This window comes from Vipera ursinii, assembly GCF_947247035.1.
Source record: "Vipera ursinii genome assembly, chromosome: 3".
Taxonomy (NCBI): Eukaryota; Metazoa; Chordata; class Lepidosauria; order Squamata; family Viperidae; genus Vipera; species Vipera ursinii.
Window position 1 is genome coordinate 166,317,460 of NC_139516.1, and position 22,603 is coordinate 166,340,062.

The 22,603-nt window shown below is 42.5% G+C and overlaps 1 protein-coding gene across 4 annotated transcripts; it reads left to right on the top strand.

The window, feature by feature from the left end:
- Positions 1-286: 286 nt before the first annotated feature.
- On the top strand, positions 287-22,440 carry RIOK3 (RIO kinase 3). 4 transcript variants are annotated; one of them, XR_014491889.1, is made up of 14 exons: positions 287-493; positions 4,661-4,782; positions 6,396-6,541; positions 6,673-6,780; positions 7,357-7,466; positions 8,348-8,491; positions 9,448-9,575; positions 9,909-10,097; positions 10,797-10,956; positions 13,969-14,049; positions 14,138-14,227; positions 14,752-14,839; positions 20,389-20,496; positions 21,073-22,440. XR_014491889.1 is itself a non-coding variant. In XM_083357589.1 (14 exons), exons 3-14 carry the CDS (start codon positions 4,715-4,717, stop codon positions 21,178-21,180), a joined length of 1,440 nt encoding a protein of 479 aa, XP_083213715.1. In that variant the 5' UTR covers positions 299-493; positions 1,760-1,875; positions 4,661-4,714; the 3' UTR covers positions 21,181-22,440. The 4 variants fall into 4 exon arrangements, 3 of the variants coding, with proteins under 3 accessions (XP_083213714.1, XP_083213716.1, XP_083213715.1); XM_083357589.1 differs by lacking the exon at positions 14,752-14,839 and adding an exon at positions 1,760-1,875 and having other exon boundaries at positions 299-493; XM_083357588.1 differs by lacking the exon at positions 14,752-14,839.
- Positions 22,441-22,603: the final 163 nt, after the last annotated feature.

The window sequence follows — 22,603 nt, forward strand, 5'->3', positions numbered from 1 at the left end:
CTGTTCCCTGATCTGGCATCTATTCAAGCTCGGGCAGGACTCGAGCCGAAGAAGGAAGATTTTTTTTTTAAAAAAAAAACCATTTTCCGAAAAGAACGAAACATCGAAACCCCCTCGAAACAAACGCAACAGAGAGGAGGAGGAGGGAGAGAGGGTGGGATCCATGGCGGCAAGGGGGCGGGGAAAAGAAAAGCGACCTTCCCAAAGAGGAAACGGCTCATCCGCTGGGCTGGATGAGCTGGGCTTTGGAGCCAATGAACAGCCGCCGCCGACTAGTTAAGGGGCGGGAGAAGCTTCGGGAAGTTCCTGAAGCCGGAAAGAGATCCATTCCGTCGTTTTTGCTCTCCGGTTCTTGCTGATTATTATTATTTTTTTTCCTCTCTTGCGTGATTTCGGCTTGCTTCTTTCTCCGCCCAACATGGATCCCGTCGGTATCGCTGCTGTCATCCCTGCTGCTGAGGCCAGTCCCAGTCCAGCCTGGCCTCAAAGGAAGGTGCGTGGGGAAGGGCAGGAGGGGGTTTGTGACCCGGCGATTTCCCAAACCTGGATTGGTGTGGGGGGGAATCCCATGATTGGAACCTCCCGGAAGAGAGAGGACAGCTGTTTTTAACGCGTGAACGTCTGAGGCGAACGGTTTGCGGGGCGAAACCTTGGCGTTCGCAGCCTTCTTGCCCGTGAGGGGCAACCGTGTGTTTTTTCTGCTGTGTTACTTTTGGATGCAGCCTCAGCCGGCCGAAGATGGATGACCTGATTCTTTAGGTCCCGCTGACTTCGGGGTTTCCCTCTTCCTTGTTTGACCCGTAGAGAGGCCATCTTTTTCTGTTAGAGCTTTATGGCTCTTCGTAGTTCAGGGGTCGGCCACCTCGGCTCTTTTATGACTCGTGGACTTCAACTCCCAGAATTCCTGAGCCAGCTATGCTGGCTCAGGAATTCTGGGAGTTGAAGTCCACGAGTCATAAAAGAGCCGAGGTGGCCGACCCCTGTCGTAGTTGATTAATAAACGGATATTCAACAGGTGCAAGTCAGCTTTGTATAACATGGTAAAAGGTGACCAGAACTTGGCTCTTTGAGCTGTCTGGCCTAGACTGAGGGGTTTTTTTAAAACTGGGTTTTCAAGTTTTAAATTTTTAACTTTGGGCTCTAAATTTCATTAATTGTTTTGAATTTATTTTAACTTTTGTATTGTATGGTTTTAATTGCCCTGTAAACTGTCCTATGGGGACTCAGGGCAGGTATATAAGTCAAATAATAAATAAATAAGAGGAGGCATCTTTCATCTTTTACTCTTGGTAATACAAAGCACTAACGTCTCAGGAAAGACAAATTCTAACTTTCCCAGCAGCCACCAGGGAATCTGAATTGGGCCATGTAAGATTTCCCACTCTTAATTAATTCTGAGCTCATTTGGGGCTTTCTTATCCCAGTATTTGGGGAATGGGAGATAACCAGTGATTGTATCTAGAATATTACAGTAATATCTAAAGGACTTGGATTATAATCATCCTTTAAACCTTAACTTCACCTTTACTGTCAATATATCACAAAAAATGGAATGGAGAAAAAACACTGATATTGTTTTAAATTGGAGGACAAGTGGATGTAAAGACTTTTCTTCCTTTTAAATAAAAATAAATGCGCTAAAGAGGCATATAAAGGGATGACACTTTCACTTCTGTGCTGTACTGTGTCTTAATATACTTGTAGTCTTTGTTATTATTGGATAAAGCTGAATATATCTTCATTTTGTCCTTTATCAAAGTAAGTGTACTTCTAAGGCAAAAGTTGCCCAGGCTTAACATGGATAGAGATCCTTCAGGAAGTATACTTTTAAAGGAAATATTTCCTCAAAAATGAATTTTGCTCTAAGGATAAAAGGTAACTACTATAACTGAATTTAAGTTTATAACCATATATTTTAAATTCATTTAGAGCCTCTTGTAATTTTTTTATTCTTCACAGTTGAACACTTTAAAATTGAAAAATGATATGAAATGTAATCTTTGAGATAATGGGCTAAGATGTATTTTTACAAAGAAAAATTAGATTTCTGTTTAATCTTATTCTTGAGCAGATATATTCAAGTTAATTTAAATTTTAAGAAGTTTAAAATTATCAAGCAACAAGAAATCATAACTCTTTGGCTTATAAATGATTGGTAACACAGGACAACAGTTTGCTTTCCGAACACTTTCAGATGTATATTGTAGATTTTTTTAACCTGTAATTTTACCCATTACATCCAGTTTTCTAGAAATCTTCTGTTTTGCAGTTTCTTTTTAGATGTATTTCAATTTTACTACTTTTTGCTTGCATTGTAAGATGCTTTGGTAGCTTATGCATGTCCAGGCATGAAGTCAGCATATTGCATAACATTTCTGGATCTGGTACAACTTGGGCATGCCTAGGCATGCTGAGGCTGAATGGATGCTGCCTGGAAATGCTATAAAAGCAGTTCACAAGCACAAATGCTATTCATTTTGTTGATATCAGTTTCCATGTATTTTTATGCAATTGTTTCAAGGCATAGCATTGTCTATGTACATGTAATTTACATAAAAAGTAAGCCAGTTATAGACTTGCTGTAGGTTGATTGGCAATGGCAGAAATGTCTTGCCAATGTCGAACAGCCATAATACATTTGTGGTGAGTATATGTTGTAAGCCTCAAAGATGCACCATGACTGGACTAAGAAAGCATATGAACTGTACTTTGGTGTAAGATTGATGATCAAGACAAGGCCTGAGTTCCTCACATTATTTGTGCAAGATGTGTTGATCTTAGAGGTTGGCTCAAAGGAACTTGGAAGACAATGCTATTTGCTCTCCCAATGATATGGCAAGAATAGAATGATCACGTGACTGACTGTTACCTCTGTTTGAATAATGCCACTGCTAAAAATAAGAAATCAATTAAATCTGCCTTTAGCCAGGAGTCCAGCGCCACATGATGACAATCTGTCAGTATCAAAACCACCACAGAAATATAGCTTAGGCAAAACAGATGAAGATTCTGCAATGTACCAGTCAGGTAAAAGCAGTGACAATGATACGGATTTTGAGTTGTGTATATCTATCTGGTGAATCTCATTTCATAATACAAACTGATCAGGGACTTAATGTTTGTCAAAATCAAAAGCAGAACTCCTGGGTTCAAGACTGCAAGGGTGATGGTTGCTGTCATATGGTATGAACATTTCTGTCTTTCAAAGCTTCTAAGATGATTTAACCAATTTCTGTACACAGGTATACAATCTAGTTTTGTATTGATATTGATGGTTTGGGTTATGAGCATAACCCACTAGTATGGTGTCATTTTGCTGATTATCAGTGTTAAGTCTCAAGACTATCTTGTTACACAATGCTATACATTTGAAAGAAAGTACAAAATATGGAACACCTTGTTGAAGCTCATCCAGTTCATCAAATACAACTGGAATATCTGTGGAGATATAAAATTAGTGGCTCTGCTGTTTGGAATGCAGCCGAGATATACCAAGTACTTTTATTACATATGCGAATGGGATAGCCACGCAAAAGATTCACATTACATTAAAAAGAAATGGCCACTCAGGAAGAATTTGGTTCCAGGACAGAATATTGTGGAACATAAACCGCTTGTTGACCTGACAAAGATGTTTTTGCCTCCACTTAAAACTTGGACTGATGAAAAATTTTGTGAAAGTGATGAATAAGGAAGGAGAAGGTTTTCATTATTTGAGACAAATATTTCCAGGAATATCTGATGCCAACATCAGATACCTGGTCTACACATCAGATACCTCATGAATGACAACCAGTTCAAAGAGCCAGATAAAATTGCTTGGAAAGCATTGAAGGATGTCACAGAATTTTCTTGGCAACTACAGAGCACCAAACTACATTCAGTTGGTTAGCAAACTTCTCACATCATACAAGACATAAAGTGCTGAAGATTCATTTTCTGCATTCATACTTGGACTTCCTTCCCAGAAATCTAGGTGATGAACATGGTTAAAGATTTCACCAGGACATTATCACCAATAGAAAAAGAATATCAGTGCAACTGGAATCCGTCAGTGAATACAAATGAAAATACGCAGCAAAACACTTATAGCCCTATTGAACTCATGCACTGTGGCAGAAACCTTATGCAATTAAATACATTATAGTCATTAAAAGTTAATTTCATATTTCACAAAATTCCAGTATTATACATTAATTCTGAAATTATCTTTGTGTTCAGTTTTAAGGGGTCTATTATAATCACCAAAAAATTTTCAGGAAGCAAAGCTTTTGCAAAAAAAAAATGTCCAACGTAATTTATATTCTGAAAAGCAGTAGTGACAAAATAAATGTTTTTTCTTAATTGTTGGGCTCCTTTGTATACATACGAAAACTGTAGAGAAATGTGTGTGGTGGAATCACTGGCTAAAGGAGAGAGAGCCCCTCTACAGAAAGTAGAGAAAATTTTTGCAGTTCGGGGGAGGAAGTGTCTTATCAAAGTCAACCCATAGGTATATAGCCACGATTTCCCAAGGGAAGGCAGACATTCTGATGAGATTCTTGTGATATAGTTGATCAACAATAAGATGTCTACTTGGGACTATTCATGGTGGTGGGTATGGTGGCTTGAACCTGACATTGTATCCTCTGTTGATCAATGGAATGTTTTATCTTTGCAGTGCCCGTGGGGAACTCCTGAAAACACTACAATATCATGTTCTCTTGCTGATGTCATGAGTGAACAGCTAGCTAAAGAGCTACACTTGGAAGAAGAAAGTGTTGCTTTTCCAAAAGTTGTATCGTAAGTTGAATAGCTTTCCATTTTCATATGGTACTTATATATAATTGGCACAGTAGTTGCAATTCTATGCACTCTTGTCTTGTAAGTCTGTTTTAAATCATGCATATGACTTTACCAAAGCAGTAATAACAGCAATTCATAGTATTTTAGGTATTTTTTTCCTCATTTGTACCAGAAAATTTGCAACTTTCCTTGCTACTGCCATAATTGTAGCCTTCTGTAATCTTATAGCTGTGAGATTATTACAACCTCACATTTTGTAGGCGTTTCCCCAAAGAAGAAGATAAACTGCTTCCATACTTTGAGGAAGTTTTATTTCAAGTGGAAGGAATGTTATTCATTCACAATTGCATGTTGTATAGAAATTGGTTGTATCACCTAGGATTTATTGGAAAAGAGGAAATACTTCTTGTGCCTTGGGTATTAATCTGTAATAGATAGCAAATCAGATAGGGAAGATGGCAACCCTGAGTTCTTTCATCTAACATAATAGTTTTTAAAAGGAAGAAGTAGTTTTCTGCAGTCTTAACAAAAACCGTACACAGTGTAAACACTCGCTAAACTTCATTCTCTTTAAGTAGAGGACAATTTCAAGTAGGCAACAACATGCAGGAAGAAAGACATCTGCTATTACAATTTATAATTTTCACCACAGGAAACTCAGTTCTTTTACTCTGCATATGAAAGTTAGTAGAAACGGCCTAATTTTTCCATTGAATGAATATAACTTGGTCTGCTGATTCCCTAGCCATGGAAAATTCTTGCCCATCATTTATTTATCTATCTTCTGGTAGAGATAAAGACTTCAAAATAGCTCATTGTGGGGAAAGATCTTGTAAATGTAATTGCTTCCTATATTTTGGGGCAGTTTCAATCTGATAGTCTACCATGCAGTTCTTTGTAGTTGTTGTGATTCAGGGTCAGCCTGTGGGTTCGGCAGTTGAGTTGGATGACTCAGATGAGGGGGAGGAGGGGGGTGTTGAAGAACTTGCTGATGAAGACTTTAAGGCTCCGCAGAGCCCCCAGCCAGGCCCCTCCTACCTGGTGGAGACCCAGCTGTGTGAGCCTGACAGTGTGGATGAAGATGACCCACAGCTGGCCCTGTTCAAGGACGCCCGACGCAGGAGGCAAGCAGAGGAAGGCTGTGGGGCTTCTCGGAAGGAGGCAAAGAGAGGCCACGCCCTGAACTCTTTATAAAGGGAATGTTTGGGGAGGGCTGGTTTGCTGAAAGCAACCGCTCCAATAGTGTTTCAAAGCTCCTGTATCTTGGTATGTGTTTTGTTTGTTTTTGTAATAAATTTGGCAGACGTATTCCAGCCTCTTGCCGTTTATAAAGGGATTGCCTTTTCTGCAAGGCCGGTAGCAGGCTGGTACAGAACAGTAGTAATCCAAATGTCAATATTTAATTGAGTATAGCAGTATTCCTTCTGCATCAGTTGGGTTTTATTCATGCTGTTTGAAATTTATACTCTGCACTTGGGGTTACAACAGAAGCTATACTATCCTTTGATTTTGTATTAATGGCTGCTATTCAACAATATATAGAGAAATAGCAAATCTGAGTTGGTATTTCTTTGTTGCTCTTAATGTTTTATTTTCTGTTATTACACCAGGATTATTGATAGACCCTTCATGAGTGGAGAGAATGTTGATACTTCCAGTGACCTAATGCTGGCACAAATGCTGCAAATGGAATTTGATAGAGAATATGATGCCCAACTTCGGCGTGAAGAAAAAAAGTTCAACGGCGATAGCAAAGGTTACCTTGCATTTGCCGTAATTCCCTTGTTAGAATAAAGTTTATTTCTCATTCATCTATGTCTTAATCTTCAAAAAACAAAGGTGGCAGATTTTTTTAAAAATGACATACATTTGTTTTTGATTCTCAAGTGTCCATATCTTTTGAGAATTACCGAAAAGTGCATCCTTTTGAAGACAGTGACAGTTCAGAAGATGAGGTTGATTGGCAGGATACTCGTCATGATCCGTATAAAGCAGGTAATTTGTGGAGTAAAAACATTTCAAGATATTTGGCAATAAGGTCTTGTGATGAGTATGTTGTCTACTTGATTGTTTTATAAAAAGTAAACAGTGAAGCATCCATGTTTTATTAATACTAGAATATTTGATTAGTATACATTATAAAGATATAATTATGACCTAAGCAAAAGGCAAATTCTTGATCCACAGGGTTTGGTCTACATTTATAATGAGAGGAAGGAAAGAAAACAGGGATAACCCCAGTGTGAATAAGTTTTATTTGTGAGGATTATAGAACCATTTAAGCAAGGGAAGAGAGCAGTTTTTAAAAGATCTGTGAATGGGCTGTGTTCTTTAGCAACATTTATTAACAATTCTGTAGTGAATAGTGACAAAAATAGCTTCCTTGAAAGCTTTCTTACTTAAGTAATATAAAGCTGAATCAGACTTTCTCAAGGGGAACAGCTTCCTAAGCATATTGTCACTTGGATTTCAGAGCATAGAAGAATTTATAGACTATGGCTAAAGAAATGGTAACGTACTTTTGCTTTTGAGATATTGTACATTTAAATGTAATGTTCTGCTTATTGATAGATAAACCTACAACTACTCCAAAAAAGGGCTTTATAGGAAAAGGAAAAGATATAACCACCAAGCATGATGAAGTTGTATGTGGACGAAAGAACACAGCTCGGATGGAAAATGTAAGTTCTAGACAGATAACTATTCTGTTACTGCAGCCATTATGAAGGGAGTATTCACCTTTTTGTCCCTTTATTTAAGAGAGGTTCTTACAGTGATTTAGAAATATCAGTATGAATTCCTGCTCCAAAAAGATGGAAAAGAAACCCGAATTTATATATTAGCTCTTAAAATTAGAAACTTGCCTAACCAGTTAAGATGTTCTGTTAAAATAATGGCATGGATAGAGACAGTCAAAGGTCGGTTCTGTTTTAGCAACGGGAATGAAATAAGTTGATTTTGATTTTGATGCAGTTTGGATTGATTATCCACCTTTATGTTTGTTTCCTACTTTTCCACCCAAAAAGATATTCAAAGCAACAAAATAAAGTATAGGGGAAAAAATGAAAATTCAATTTAAAGTGTAGATTCCCAGGGTAATAAATAATTAAAAACAATTGAAGAGGCAAATTCAGAGATTTAAGGTTTGACAACTTTTCTAATTGTGAAGAGAGTAAGGATCAATTGCAGTTATGAAGTAGTGTATTTCAGCAGTGCAATGAAGGCAGAGCATGTATATGCATGATTTTTCTGCGTGCTTGACAAATGGATGACTACAAACCAGAATACCTTCAAAAGAACTTCTACTGCTGGTTCTCCTCTTAGTGAGTCTATGAGTTCATCATCAAAAAGGTTGTCCCTTAAACAATAAGTTTGACATTACACTTGTCTCTTTTTCCAAAATTTAAATTTGTTTTTAAATTTAAAATTGGGTAAATAGGGAGCATACTTAGAATTATTTAATTTCAGTGATTCAACTCTGAATATAACAGCATGTAGATCCATTTTTATTTAAAATAATGATGAAAGCTAGTTGCTTATCAATTTACATCTTTGTTTGCAGTTTGGACCAGAATTTCAAGTTGGTGATGGAATTGGCATGGATTTAAAATTATCCAATCATGTTTTCAATGCCTTAAAGCGGCATGCATACTCTGAGGAACGCCGGAGTGCCAGGCTCCATGAGAAGAAGGAACATTCTACCGCTGTGCGTTTTGGTGACTCGATCAAATGAAATAGTTTTATATTTTCCTATTGACTCAATCAAATGAAATAGTTTGATAAAGCAGAGGGTTTACAACAAATAATTGAGTACATGAAGGAACTAAGAATTCAATAATAGAATAGTGGAATCATTATAAAATCATGAATTTGATTGTCCCTCAGAAGTCATGTAATCCAACCCTTGTTTGGTAGAGGATCTGCTAAAATATTTCAAACCAACCTCTTAGAAAACTTCCAGTGAAGGGGAACATGCATCTGGCTACTCTCGTGTTTCTTCCTTTATCTCCAGAATTCTTGGCCTCAGACCACAGTGCATTACATTCAGGGGGTTCGCCACGCTTTGCTTTTTCATTAGTTTAATGCACTTCCAGTGAGAGTCTTTGTCAGATGTACCCACATGGGTAAAGTCATTAATGTGAGTAACGCAGTCTGTGTTTGAGGAACTCAGTCATAACACCATCTGAATAACACCATCTACAGGGCCAGTGGTTTACTTCCAGGATCCTGTTCTCTTTTATGCCATGGCCCAACTGGAAAGATTGAAGAGGACACTAGTTGCGCTCACCCATCATCTTTGGAATTCCATTCAAAATCTTCTTTGGCATCATTGCTTGTCCCCACATGTCATTAAAAGACATAGTTATCAGACTGTCTATCAGTCCTGGATACAAATATCTGAAAGACATTTCACTTCCCATGATGTCATATCAAGTCTGCACATTACAGCTTTGGTTCCTATCAGTAGGGAATTGCTCAATATCACAACACAACTCTTCCTTTGATCTTGAGACATTGATCAAAATAGTTTTCGTTTGTGGCACTCCTGTAAATTGGAAGAGCCTTTTGTTATTTGTACTGGTCAGCAAATTTAAGAAAACGCCTATTTGTAAAATATTTGTTCTGGGTCTATAACAAGATACTCCATTTTTTCTTGTGTAGGAAAAAGCTGTAGATCCTAAAACCCGTCTGCTTCTGTACAAGATGGTCAATTCTGGAATGCTTGATACCATCACTGGATGCATAAGTACAGGAAAAGAGTCTGTGGTATTCCATGCATATGGAGGAAGGTATACTATGGTATCGATAATCCCTAAAGATAAAATTATTTTAGAGCAGTGCAGTAAGTGCAATGGAACTGTCTTGCATCTATCTTGTTCCCAGTTCTTTGCATATTATGCAATGAAACATTAAGATAAATACATTATTTATAACTTTAAATTTAAGATACCTGTAAAAGTAGCATATAATGTGGCGGGTATCAAATATTTCAAAGATATGTGATAGTATCATATTGCATATTGTGAATAATACAAATATTCCAGTCATCTGTCTGTTTGCAGCTTTAAAAAATGAGTTTGTATGGCATATGTCTAAACTCAAGTGCTTTGTTTTTTCTAAAGTTTGGATGAAGAAATCAAATCAGTTCCTTCAGAATGTGCTATAAAAGTGTTTAAAACTACTCTTAATGAATTTAAGAATCGTGAAAAATATATCAAGGATGAATACAGATTTAGAGAACGTTTCAGTAAACTGAATCCACGAAAAATTATCCGCATGTGGGCTGAAAAAGAAATGCACAACTTAACAAGGTACAGAAATGGATATATATAAATACAATGTAGTAATTTTTCATTCGCACATTGTTGGGAATATATGATTTAATACTTGATTGGTTTTAGTGTTGTATCAAATCTTAATTCTATAATACTATGCCAATAACCATTATTTTACATTTTTAATTATACTAATATATTTTAGGATTAAAAAATGGTTAGCATTTATGAAACCTAACTGATTATAACCCATTAATCAACAAGTTTCAAAAGTTTTTTTAAAATATGGGGTGCTTTTACAACTTGCGCTAATTCCTGAGTAAAATTAATTACCACAGGGTTTTTCAAACAACAGTAATGGACACACATCCCCAAAAATGATAATTTAATTTATTACACTGAATCAGGCATAGCAGGAAGGAGTTAGGCTGCAATTCTGTTTTGCCTCTACAATTCATATCAGGCTGGCATAGGTGACATTGGAGTCCTGTTGAAATACCCTCTTGGATTTGCTCCCCACTTTGTCTGAACAAGCCAGCTGCAGGTTGCTTAGAGCAGATTTTGACAGTGCATGCACAAATTGTATTAGCTATTCCATCTCCTCCTGTATAAATTGCCCTTGACCTATTGGGGAGTTGGAACCCACAATTTGAGAAACCCTGAATTATGTTAAAGGTAATGGACTTCATAATTAGACATTCATCGATGTATTAATGTTGTTTTTCTTCTTTATAGAATGCAGAAGGCAGGCATTCGTTGTCCACAAGTTGTTAGCCTAAAAAAGCATGTCTTAGTCATGTCTTTCATTGGTCAGGATCAAGTCCCAGCTCCTAAACTAAAAGAAGTAAAACTCAGTAGTGAAGATATGAAAAATGCCTACTATCAAGTTCTTCATGTAAGATCAATGTTATATGAAAATAGATCCAGTAGCAAGCTTCTGCTTGCAGAGTAATATTTTCCTCCTTTCCCCCCCATTTTTTACCTCATACACGTGAATGCAGATTTGTTTCTGAGAATCTTCTTAACACTGTGGGACATCAGTGGTGTCTCTCTGGCTTATTGCTGAATATCACATGTTATAATGTCTTGTTTCAATTACAGAAAGATCTGACTGAGATATGTTAGGCATAAATGTAGAATTTGAAATAAAGGAAGTACTCAGTGAACTAGCATAATGGAAAGCATTCAAATGGGAAGCACTCCATTTTACAACATTGGGCAACGTTGTCTACTGGAAGGCCTAGAAGAGCTACTCAAAAAGTTTTCATAGGTTGTGCCCTGTACATGAACATTCAGACAGAAGGTTTTCTAGGAATGTGAGCAAAAATGGTTTTGCGCAAACCTGCAGAGACAATCTGGGAAATCTTTCCAAGCAGCAACAACCAGACTTTTCAAGGGATGTAGCTGCCTCAGTACTTTGTGGAGATGTTAAGAGGCTTTGTGAAGGGTCTGCAGCTACCTCAACTGGGCATACTTTGTCAGCAGAGGGACAAGTCAGCGTGGTAGTGGTGGTGGAGTGCAAGGCCTGAGGTGTAAAGGGCCATCCGATGCCTCCACAGAGCTCACTTCATCAGCATGGGTGAAAGAAGACAACAAAGATTAGCTGGAGGTGATAGCGGTGTAAATTGTGGCCCTACCTGGACCGAGATGTCTTGCGCACAGTCACTCATGTGCTCGTGACCTCCCGATTGGACTACTGCAATGCTCTCTACATGGGGCTGCCCTTGAGGACCACTCGGAGGCTTCAGCTGGTGCAGAATGCAGCCACGTGGGTTGTGATGGGGGTTTCCCAATACTCCCATGTAACACCTCTACTCCACGAGCTGCATTGGCTTCCAGTTGCCCTCCGGGTGAGATTCAAGGTGCTGGTGATGACCTATAAAGCCTTAATGGCTTGGGTCCGGGATATCTGAGGGAACACCTGCTGCCGGCATCAAGTTCCCTTCGTCCTGTGCGCTCCCACAGGGAGGGTCTTCTCAGGGTACCGCCGGTAAAAGATTGCCGGCGGACAATACCCAGGGGGAGGGCCTTCTCTGTGGGTGCGCCAGCCCTTTGGAACCAGCTGCCTGTAGAGCTTAGGACTGCCCCTGACCTTCGCTCATTCCGCCAGGACCTGAAGACCTGGCTGTTCGAGCTTTCTGGCCTGGACTGAGAGTATTAACTGGGGTTTTAATTGTATTTTAATTGTAATTGGGAGTTTTAGTTCAAGGTTAGTGTAATCATTTTAATTGTTTTTAATTTTTGTAACCTGTTTTATTGTTTTTAAAAAACCTTGTGAACCGCCCTGAGTCCCACGGGAGAAGGGCAGTATATAAGTCTAATAAAATAAAAATAAATAAAATAAAAATAAATTGGAGTGCAGAGTAACAGGGCTGGTAGAGTGCAAGGCAGCCAAAAAGGAAATGATGGAGGGAGGGGAAACAGGTGGGGAGAGTTGAAGCACACGTTGCAGTCATAAATATAGATGCGTGGCCAAGCATGGACATTTTAATTACATGAACCCGGGGGTGCTTCAAGAGTCATAATTTCGAGGACTGGTTGTATCATTGTAAGTAGCATTTATTTAGCACTGTCGTAACTTTGTACAGTCACTGAATGGTCATTAAACAAGGACTACCTATACCAAAGCATTGCTTAGAATGCACTCTACAGTCCTAGGGGGAATTATGAAATTAAAAGATACACTACCACCTATGAAATTAAAAATAAGTAATGAAGCTTAGTAGCATTGAAGGGAAAATAAAACAGCCTTTCCCAACATAATGCTTTCTACTCACAGATCAGAGAAGTTTGATGCAGATCATGGAACCACTGAACTTTGAAGGCACTGGTTATGAGAATCCGTTTAGAATTACAGATGGTCTAGTTAGCAGGAGCTAGATTTGGAGAAAATAATGAGTAGGGTACTTTTAAATATGTCTGATGGAAATACAGAGTTAAACTCATTGCAAGTCAAGTAAGATTGACTGAGTCAATGTCAATTCTGCAACTACATAGATAGATTTTTCCAAGATAATATAATTGGGATGAATTTTCTGAGCATTATTATTTAGCTATGTTTTGTTTCTTCTTTCATACCCGCATTTCTTTTTAGAATTGCAAGTAGTCCTTGCCATAGGACCACAATGGAGCCCAAGATTTCCATTGCTAAGCAAGACAGTTTTAAGTGAGATTTGCCTCATTTTAGGACCTTACCACAGTTGTTAAGTGAATCACTGCAGATATTAAGTTAGTAACATGGTTTTAAAGTGAATTTGACTTTCCCATTGAGTGGGCTTGTCAAAAGGTTGTAAAGGGTGATCCCATGACCCCGGGACGTTACAACCATCATTCCTACATGTCATTTGCCAAACATCCAGATTTGATTACAGGACCATGGGGGTGCTGCAATAGTCATAGATGTGAAAAACGGTCAAGTCACTTTTTTCAGTGCCATTGTAACTTTGGTCACTAAACAAATGGTTGTAAGTCAAAGAGTATCTGTTATGTTATATCATTTATGACATGTACTGCACTGTATTATGCTGTACTGAGTTATAATGTGTTATACTATATTTGATTTCTGGGTGTTATACATCATAGAACATAAAAACAAATTAAAAGTAATTAAAACAATATAAAACAAATATAGCAGTAAGTAGAACTGTAACCATGGGTGTTAATACAGCCAAGAAACATGACCCTTAAAACACTCAGGGCACACAACCAAGTCTTCATGGCCTTCATTGTGATCTCTGAAGGGAGAATGTTCCAGAGGGCAGGGGCGATGACAGAGAAGACACATCCCATGGGCCCTGCCAGCCCCATAACATGCTCAACCTGCTGTTTTGAATTGAAGAGAGAGAGAGAGAATTTAAATTTCTATTTGTGTTTTATTCCAAAAATATTACTTGCTGTTTTCTTCCAGATGATGCAACAGTTATTTAAGGAGTGTAATTTAGTACATGCCGACCTGAGTGAGTACAACATGCTGTGGCATAGAGGGCAGGTAAGCTAATTTTAAATGGAAGATGCTAATTTGAAATAGACCTATCTGTATTTTCCTTAGCATGCTCAAAGTGTAAGTTTTTTTACAGGTCTGGTTAATTGACGTCAGTCAGTCTGTGGATCCAACACATCCTCATGGACTTCAATTCCTGTTCAGAGATTGTAGGAATGTTTCACAAGTAAGATTTCTGCCTATCTCGGTCTTCAGTAATTGGACCTGTAGTGTTGCATTAGAATAGTTTGTGTATGAAACAAGTTTTCCCAGCAAAAATACCAGCATATTTTTATCGTATGCAATTCTTGTCAAATTGTATATTTCAGTGAATCCCTCACCGTACAGACACAACCTCTGTATACATAAAACTAAGCGTAAAATCTTTCTGAAAATTCAAATCCATACTTACTTTTTTGGTAGTTCAGTTTACAGATTTCAGCTAAGAAACTAGTAAATATGGCAAGTGCTAAAGTTTGGACACCCTTTCAATCTAGTCAGAAGTAAAAGCATCCAAACAGTTATCGCAACCAGCTAAAAATATTTCTATTCTTGCTTTTGGAACTTTTCCCACTCCTTTGCATATTTTTTTTTGCTTAGAGATATTCTTATACTTTCTTCCATGCACTGCATGTTTGAAAGTATCTCTGCAGATTTATTTTATTTATTTATTTTATTTTAATCCCATTTATATCCCGCCCTTCTCCGAAGACTCAGGGCGGCTTACAATTTAAGCACAAACCAATGTGCTTAGCAACAGATTATCAATAGTATTCAGGTTTGGAGACCGTGAAGGCTTGTAAGTACTTTATTTCTTGTAAGTACTTTATGATTGATATGGAGATATATTCCAGAACATTGTCCTACTGAAATATCCACTCTTTTCAGCTTGAAGCCCTTTCTTATTTGTCATAATTATGTTTTGTAAAACACATGTCTTTTTTCACAATGGGGGTCTAAATGTCAACTTGTTGAAGTAGAGGTAACTTGCATGTCCAGCTTAAGGATTATTATTGCAAGTTCATACATTCATAAAGAAATACCGTATATACTTGAGTATAAGCCGAATTTTTCAGCCCACTTTTTGGGCTGAAAAACTCCACTTCGGCTTATACTCAAGTCAACAAAAAAAAAGAACTGTCCCTTCGTTCGGAACAGGCTGCTGAGAGAAGGGAGCGGCAGAGCCTTGCAGAGCTGGCGGCAGTCCAGCGTTGTTTCTCCCCCTCGTGGGTGCGTGTGTGTGTCAGACCCACGGGAATGGCTGGTAGGGAAGCGGCATTCCGGCATTCCCCCCCCTTCCTGTGTGTCGAGCCCACGGGGCTTGACACACAGAGAAACGCAAATGCCGGACTGCCGCCACCTTTACTAGCCATTCCTGCGGGTCTGACACACACACACACACACACACACACACACACGCACGCACGAAGGGGAGAAACAACGCTGGACTGCCGCCACCTCTGCCAGCCCTGCAAGCCTCTGCCGCCCCGGCGTTGGTGGTCGAGCTCTTCGGAGCCGGCAGAGAATCTCCCGCAGGAGGAGGTCGCGGCTTTCTCTCTTGCTTCGGACTGCAAGGATTTAAACTCCAGGAACAAATCCCGATGGAAGTTTTTTTTAAAAAAAATACTCCTCCGGGTCGGACAGGGGACCCAGGCTGAGGTCTAGGGGTAGTGGGGGGGGGCTCGCAGACATAGATGGGCTCAAGTGGAAGCCAAGCAGCCCTCCCGAACCTGGGCTTCTGGACGGAGCAGCCGGTGGTGCGTTTCAAAAAGCAGAAAAGTTGGATTTTGAACTTTTCAGCAGCGCATCTGCACCCGCTGCTTTTATGACCGACCTGCCGTTTCCCCCCCTCCCGGTCCTTTCCCCCGTCCAAGCGGACGCTCCAGGCTCTTTGGGGGGGACGGGCAGGCGGGGGGGAAGGAAGCGTGCCGAGGCGCCGCTCACCTGCGATCGGCGAGTGCGCTGGACTCGGCTGCGTGTCCGGCGGAGGGTTCAGATCATTCCGGGCCAGAGCGGCTTGGCGGGCGGGGCCGTTGGGCAGGCGGCGTGGTGCAGCGGGGGAGTCAGGGCAGCTCTGCCATGGAGCAGCTGGGGTGGGTGGGTGGGGGGAGGAGGAGGAGGAGGAGGAGGAGGCGGAGAGGAGCGAGCGAACGAAAGACAGAGCTTCCGGTGGCTACCGCTGCTGAATATTGCAATGAGCCGCCGTCTCCCTATGACCGCTGGCGAGGGGATTTCATCAGAGCACGCAATCGGGGCTCCCCCTCGTGGGTGCGTGTGTGTGTCAGACCCACGGGAATGGCTGGTAGGGAAGCGGCATTCCGGCATTCCCCCCCCTTCCTGTGTGTCGAGCCCACGGGGCTTGACACACAGAGAAACGCAAATGCCGGACTGCCGCCACCTTTACTAGCCATTCCTGCGGGTCTGACACATACACACACACACACACACACGCACGCACGCACGAAGGGGAGAAACAACGCTGGACTGCCGCCACCTCTGCCAGCTCTGCAAGCCTCTGCCGCCCCGGCGTTGGTGGTCAAGCTCTTCGGAGCCGGCAGAGAATCTCCCGCAGGAGGAGGTCGCGGCTTTCTCTCTTGCTTCGGACTGCAAGGATTTAAACTCCAGGAACAAATCCCGATGGAAGTTTTTTTTAAAAAAAATACTCCTCCGGGTCGGACAGGGGACCCAGGCTGAGGTCTAGGGGTAGTGGGGGGGGGGCTCGCAGACATAGATGGGCTCAAGTGGAAGCCAAGCAGCCCTCCCGAACCTGGGCTTCTGGACGGAGCAGCCGGTGGTGCGTTTCAAAAAGCAGAAAAGTTGGATTTTGAACTTTTCAGCAGCGCATCTGCACCCGCTGCTTTTATGACCGACCTGCCATTTCCCCCCCCTCCCGGTCCTTTCCCCCGTCCAAGCGGACGCTCCAGGCTCTTTGGGGGGGACGGGCAGGCGGGGGGGGAAGGAAGCGTGCCGAGGCGCCGCTCACCTGCGATCGGCGAGTGCGCTGGACTCGGCTGCGTGTCCGGCGGAGGGTTCAGATCATTCCGGGCCAGAGCGGCTTGGCGGGCGGGGCCGTTGGGCAGGCGGCGTGGTGCAGCGGGGGAGTCAGGGCAGCTCTGCCATGGAGCAGCTGGGGTGGGTGGGTGGGGGGAGGAGGAGGAGGAGGAGGAGGAGGAGGCGGAGAGGAGCGAGCGGATGAAAGACGGAGCCTCCCGTGGCTACCGCTGCTGAATATTGCAATGAGCCGCCCTCTCCCTATGACCGCCGGCGAGGGGATTTCATCAGAGCACGCAATCGGGGCTCCCCGCCCCTCGGTCCTGCCCAGATGCAGCAGCAGCAGCAAGACCACCCCCCCCCCACACACACACACCTCCGGTCTACCTTACGGCCTGGTGACTTGACCCCGGGTATAGATCGGAAAGAAGGCAACAGACCTGCAGAATCGCGGCGGCGCCCCCGGAGAAGCCTACCCCGAGGCTGCGGCCGATTTTTCCTTCTCCAGGCATTTTTCCTTCTCCAGGAAGTCCACCAGTCATCAAAGGGCCAAGTTTGAAGACCCCTGCGTCTACGCGGTATCTAAGAGCCGCCACCACCACCACCCACTAACCTCTCCACGGTGCCCCACCTCTTGGCTCTTCTCATTGCTGGAGCTCCTTCTCAGCGAAGGGGCAGGAAGGTCTGTTGCCTTCTTTCCGATCTATCCCCGGGGTCAAGTCACCGGGCCGTAAGGTAGACCGGAGGTGTGTGTGTGGGGGGGGGTGGTCTTGCTGCTGCTGCTGCATCTGGGCAGGACCGAGGGGCGGGGAGCCCCGATTGCGTGCTCTGATGAAATCCCCTCGCCGGCGGTCATAGGGAGAGGGCGGCTCATTGCAATATTCAGCAGCGGTAGCCACCGGAAGCTCTGTCTTTCGTTCGCTCGCTCCTCTCCGCCTCCTCCTCCTCCTCCTCCTCCTCCCCCCACCCACCCACCCCAGCTGCTCCATGGCAGAGCTGCCCTGACTCCCCCGCTGCACCACGCCGCCTGCCCAACGGCCCCGCCCGCCAAGCCGCTCTGGCCCGGAATGATCTGAACCCTCCGCCGGACACGCAGCCGAGTCCAGCGCACTCGCCGATCGCAGGTGAGCGGCGCCTCGGCACGCTTCCTTCCCCCCCCGCCTGCCCGTCCCCCCCAAAGAGCCTGGAGCGTCCGCTTGGACGGGGGAAAGGACCGGGAGGGGGGGAAACGGCAGGTCGGTCATAAAAGCAGCGGGTGCAGATGCGCTGCTGAAAAGTTCAAAATCCAACTTTTCTGCTTTTTGAAACGCACCACCGGCTGCTCCGTCCAGAAGCCCAGGTTCGGGAGGGCTGCTTGGCTTCCACTTGAGCCCATCTATGTCTGCGAGCCCCCCCCCCCACTACCCCTAGACCTCAGCCTGGGTCCCCTGTCCGACCCGGAGGAGTATTTTTTTAAAAAAAAACTTCCATCGGGATTTGTTCCTGGAGTTTAAATCCTTGCAGTCCGAAGCAAGAGAGAAAGCCGCGACCTCCTCCTGCGGGAGATTCTCTGCCGGCTCCGAAGAGCTCGACCACCAACGCCGGGGCGGCAGAGGCTTGCAGGGCTGGCAGAGGTGGCGGCAGTCCAGCGTTGTTTCTCCCCTTCGTGCGTGCGTGCGTGTGTGTGTGTGTGTGTGTGTGTGTGTGTGTGTATGTGTCAGACCCGCAGGAATGGCTAGTAAAGGTGGCAGCAGTCCGGCATTTGCGTTTCTCTGTGTGTCAAGCCCCGTGGGCTCGACACACAGGAAGGGGGGGGAATGCCGGAATGCCGCTTCCCTACCAGCCATTCCCGTGGGTCTGACACACACACGCACCCACGAGGGGGAGCCCCGATTGCGTGCTCTGATGAAATCCCCTCGCCAGCGGTCATAGGGAGACGGCGGCTCATTGCAATATTCAGCAGCGGTAGCCACCGGAAGCTCTGTCTTTCGTTCGCTCGCTCCTCTCCGCCTCCTCCTCCTCCTCCTCCTCCTCCCCCCACCCACCCACCCCAGCTGCTCCATGGCAGAGCTGCCCTGACTCCCCCGCTGCACCACGCCGCCTGCCCAACGGCCCCGCCCGCCAAGCCGCTCTGGCCCGGAATGATCTGAACCCTCCGCCGGACACGCAGCCGAGTCCAGCGCACTCGCCGATCGCAGGTGAGCGGCGCCTCGGCACGCTTCCTTCCCCCCCCGCCTGCCCGTCCCCCCCAAAGAGCCTGGAGCGTCCGCTTGGACGGGGGAAAGGACCGGGAGGGGGGGGAAACGGCAGGTCGGTCATAAAAGCAGCGGGTGCAGATGCGCTGCTGAAAAGTTCAAAATCCAACTTTTCTGCTTTTTGAAACGCACCACCGGCTGCTCCGTCCAGAAGCCCAGGTTCGGGAGGGCTGCTTGGCTTCCACTTGAGCCCATCTATGTCTGCGAGCCCCCCCCCACTACCCCTAGACCTCAGCCTGGGTCCCCTGTCCGACCCGGAGGAGTATTTTTTTAAAAAAAAACTTCCATCGGGATTTGTTCCTGGAGTTTAAATCCTTGCAGTCCGAAGCAAGAGAGAAAGCCGCGACCTCCTCCTGCGGGAGATTCTCTGCCGGCTCCGAAGAGCTCGACCACCAACGCCGGGGCGGCAGAGGCTTGCAGGGCTGGCAGAGGTGGCGGCAGTCCAGCGTTGTTTCTCCCCCTCGTGCGTGCGTGTGTGTGTGTCACACCCGCAGGAATGGCTAGTAAAGGTGGCGGCAGTCCGGCATTTGCGTTTCTCTGTGTGTCAAGCCCCGTGGGCTCGACACACAGGAAGGGGGGGAATGCCGGAATGCCGCTTCCCTACCAGCCATTCCCGTGGGTCTGACACACACACACACACACACACACACACACCAGGAAATCGAGAGCGCAGCCTTAAGTTAAAGGTGGCGGACGGGCCCGAGAAAAAAGGCTGCAAAACTCCGATCTTTTAAAGCGTGCGGTGTTGTTGTGTTTTTTTTTTCCTCCCCCCGAAAGTGAATGCCAGCTTTCCGTACTAGTGTATTTGTACTGCCGCGAGTGACAACTGACAAAGCTTGCCGGTGTGATCTTGATTTTGGAACTGATGAAGTCTGTTAACAGGCTCAACTAAGATGGCAGACGTGTCGAGCTGAGCTCCGTCAGTTTGGTGTGGTTTGGTGGTGAGCTGCTGCATTTCCCAGCCTCGGCTTATACTCAAGTCACTAACTTTTTCCAATTTTGGGGGGTAAAATTAGGGGTCTCGGCTTATATTCGAGTCGGCTTATACTCAAGTATATACGGTATATATTAGAAAGCTTACATCTCTGGGTATCTAACAGATCTTTTTTTTTTAAATTAAAAGTTCTTTCAGAAAAGTGGTGTACCTGATGTACTCAATGAGCGAGAACTCTTCAATGCTGTTTCAGATTTAAACATTGCAGCTGAAAATGAGGTGGATTTTTTAGCTCAGGTAAGAGTGTTTTACTTGCTTGTTTTTAATGAAAGGTGGCTTTTTTAAAAAACAAGATTTTATTCTAGTGTTGCTGGAAAGCTCTGTGCTTTTGTTTAAGAAGATAAAGAATCTACGATATGATTTGGAATAACTTAGGAGAAGCAGTAACAGTTCTGAGAGTAATTTCAGACTCAAAGTATTGTGCTGTCATCTGTCTCAACAATACCAAGCTCTTCTGAAGAAAGACTTAATAAGATGACAGTTCCAATATCAATAATTCTTATGGCTTTTTTTTTGAAGGAATGGTTTCTTATAACAATAAAATTCGCTTTATTGCAATTTAATATAGTACTCGGAGTTTGAGACATTTGAGGTGCTAGGGATGAAAAATACTGTTATAATCCTTTAGAAAATCAACAGATGTCAGTAGCTTTTTAATTTAGTAAGTTGAATCCAAGCATATGCCTTATATGTTCAGTTTAGTACTAACCTCTCATTTTTAATTTGATAACGCTGAAAATGGAAATTCAACAAATCAGTTTCGAATCATCTGGGAACGCTATGTACTTTTATTTCTACATGTTTTCTTTACAGATTGAAGCTTTGGAGAAGATTAATGAAGATCATGTAGAAAATCACGGAAAAAAAACTTTCTTATTTACACATGGTGATGGGGACCCACCAACACTTTATAAAGAATAGCACTTTGCATTGATCTGAAATATCTTTTTGGTATCTAAATTTTAGAGCAGTGATTAAAAGTCAACTGCCAAAGGCAATGGGGTATGCTCAGATGCTGTAAATGAAACATTCAGGGAATACACAATGGTGCTTTGATGTATTTTAGAAAAGTCCACAATTAGTCCATTGGAACTTAATTGCATACCTTTGTAACAATGAAAATAATTTCATTTTCTGTTAAATCAGATTTTCAGTAGCAAAGTATGTGTGATATAAGTAAGATTTCAAAACAATGTAATACTTTCAGATTAAAACACCAAAGTGTTACACATATGAAGGTAAGAGAGATAGATCTTTTCTTGCCTCCATTGCTTCTTGTGCTTAAATATTGATATATATTTGAGATTCTGAAAATAAGTTTCATGTTTTAGAATTGACTGACATTACATTATTATCCAAAGTTGATTATTTTTACAAGGAAGTGGCATGGAGAAATTCTTAATATTTAACAAATGAAACCTATGTTAAACACTAAAAACAGTTTAAAGCTTTTCTATAATTTTTATACACAGTATTGGCCTGCAATTCGACTTTAAATTTTAGTTGTAATACAATTCTTCACAAAGGTGTTATTAGATAATCAGTAACCAATATTTAATCTTTTATTACTTAAAATAGTGCTTAAATGGAAGATAATTCAATATCTTTAAATAAATCTGAATTATGTGAAATGAGTGAAAAATACACAACTGAATTGTCTCTTATATAAACTTGAGGTGATTGTAGATTTTCAGTATTTTCAAAGGATTCAGAGAATATCATTTTTTTAAAAAAAAGTTCATTTAACATAGTGTCATGTGTAATATGGTATGACATAGTTTGTACAACCACTTAAAAAATAAGCCAGCAGAACCAAGTTTGTTTTATCATATTTCTCAGAATGCTGCCCACTTTGTATTTATATGCACAGAGACTGAGTGAAATTTGGATTCATTTGTCCTAAAAATTGTCCCTATGGGCTTTGTGTATAAGTGACAGAATTCCCACATTTGTGTTTTTTAGAGAAATAATTTCTATCTTGCAGTGTAATTACACTTAACTAGATGAGAATTATTTAAGAAGGCCAGTATAAAATGAGATAATTCACTGATACAGTTTTCTTTTTAAAATATGTCATCCATTATGTTATAACAAGATACAGATGATGTATATAATCTGTAAAAAGCCTTGTTCCTTTCAAAATGGGAGTAAAAATAAAAGACATCAGATCTTGTTCCTGAATTAACATCTGTTCTTGTTTTGTGCCAGTAAGCATTTAAGTTTTATTTCAAAATCAATATTTTGCAATATTTTTACAGTTTCCCCAAAGATGTGGTAACTTTCAGCTATTACTAAACAGGAAGTAAAATAGGCACATCTGCCATGTGTAGTCACCAAAGCCCAC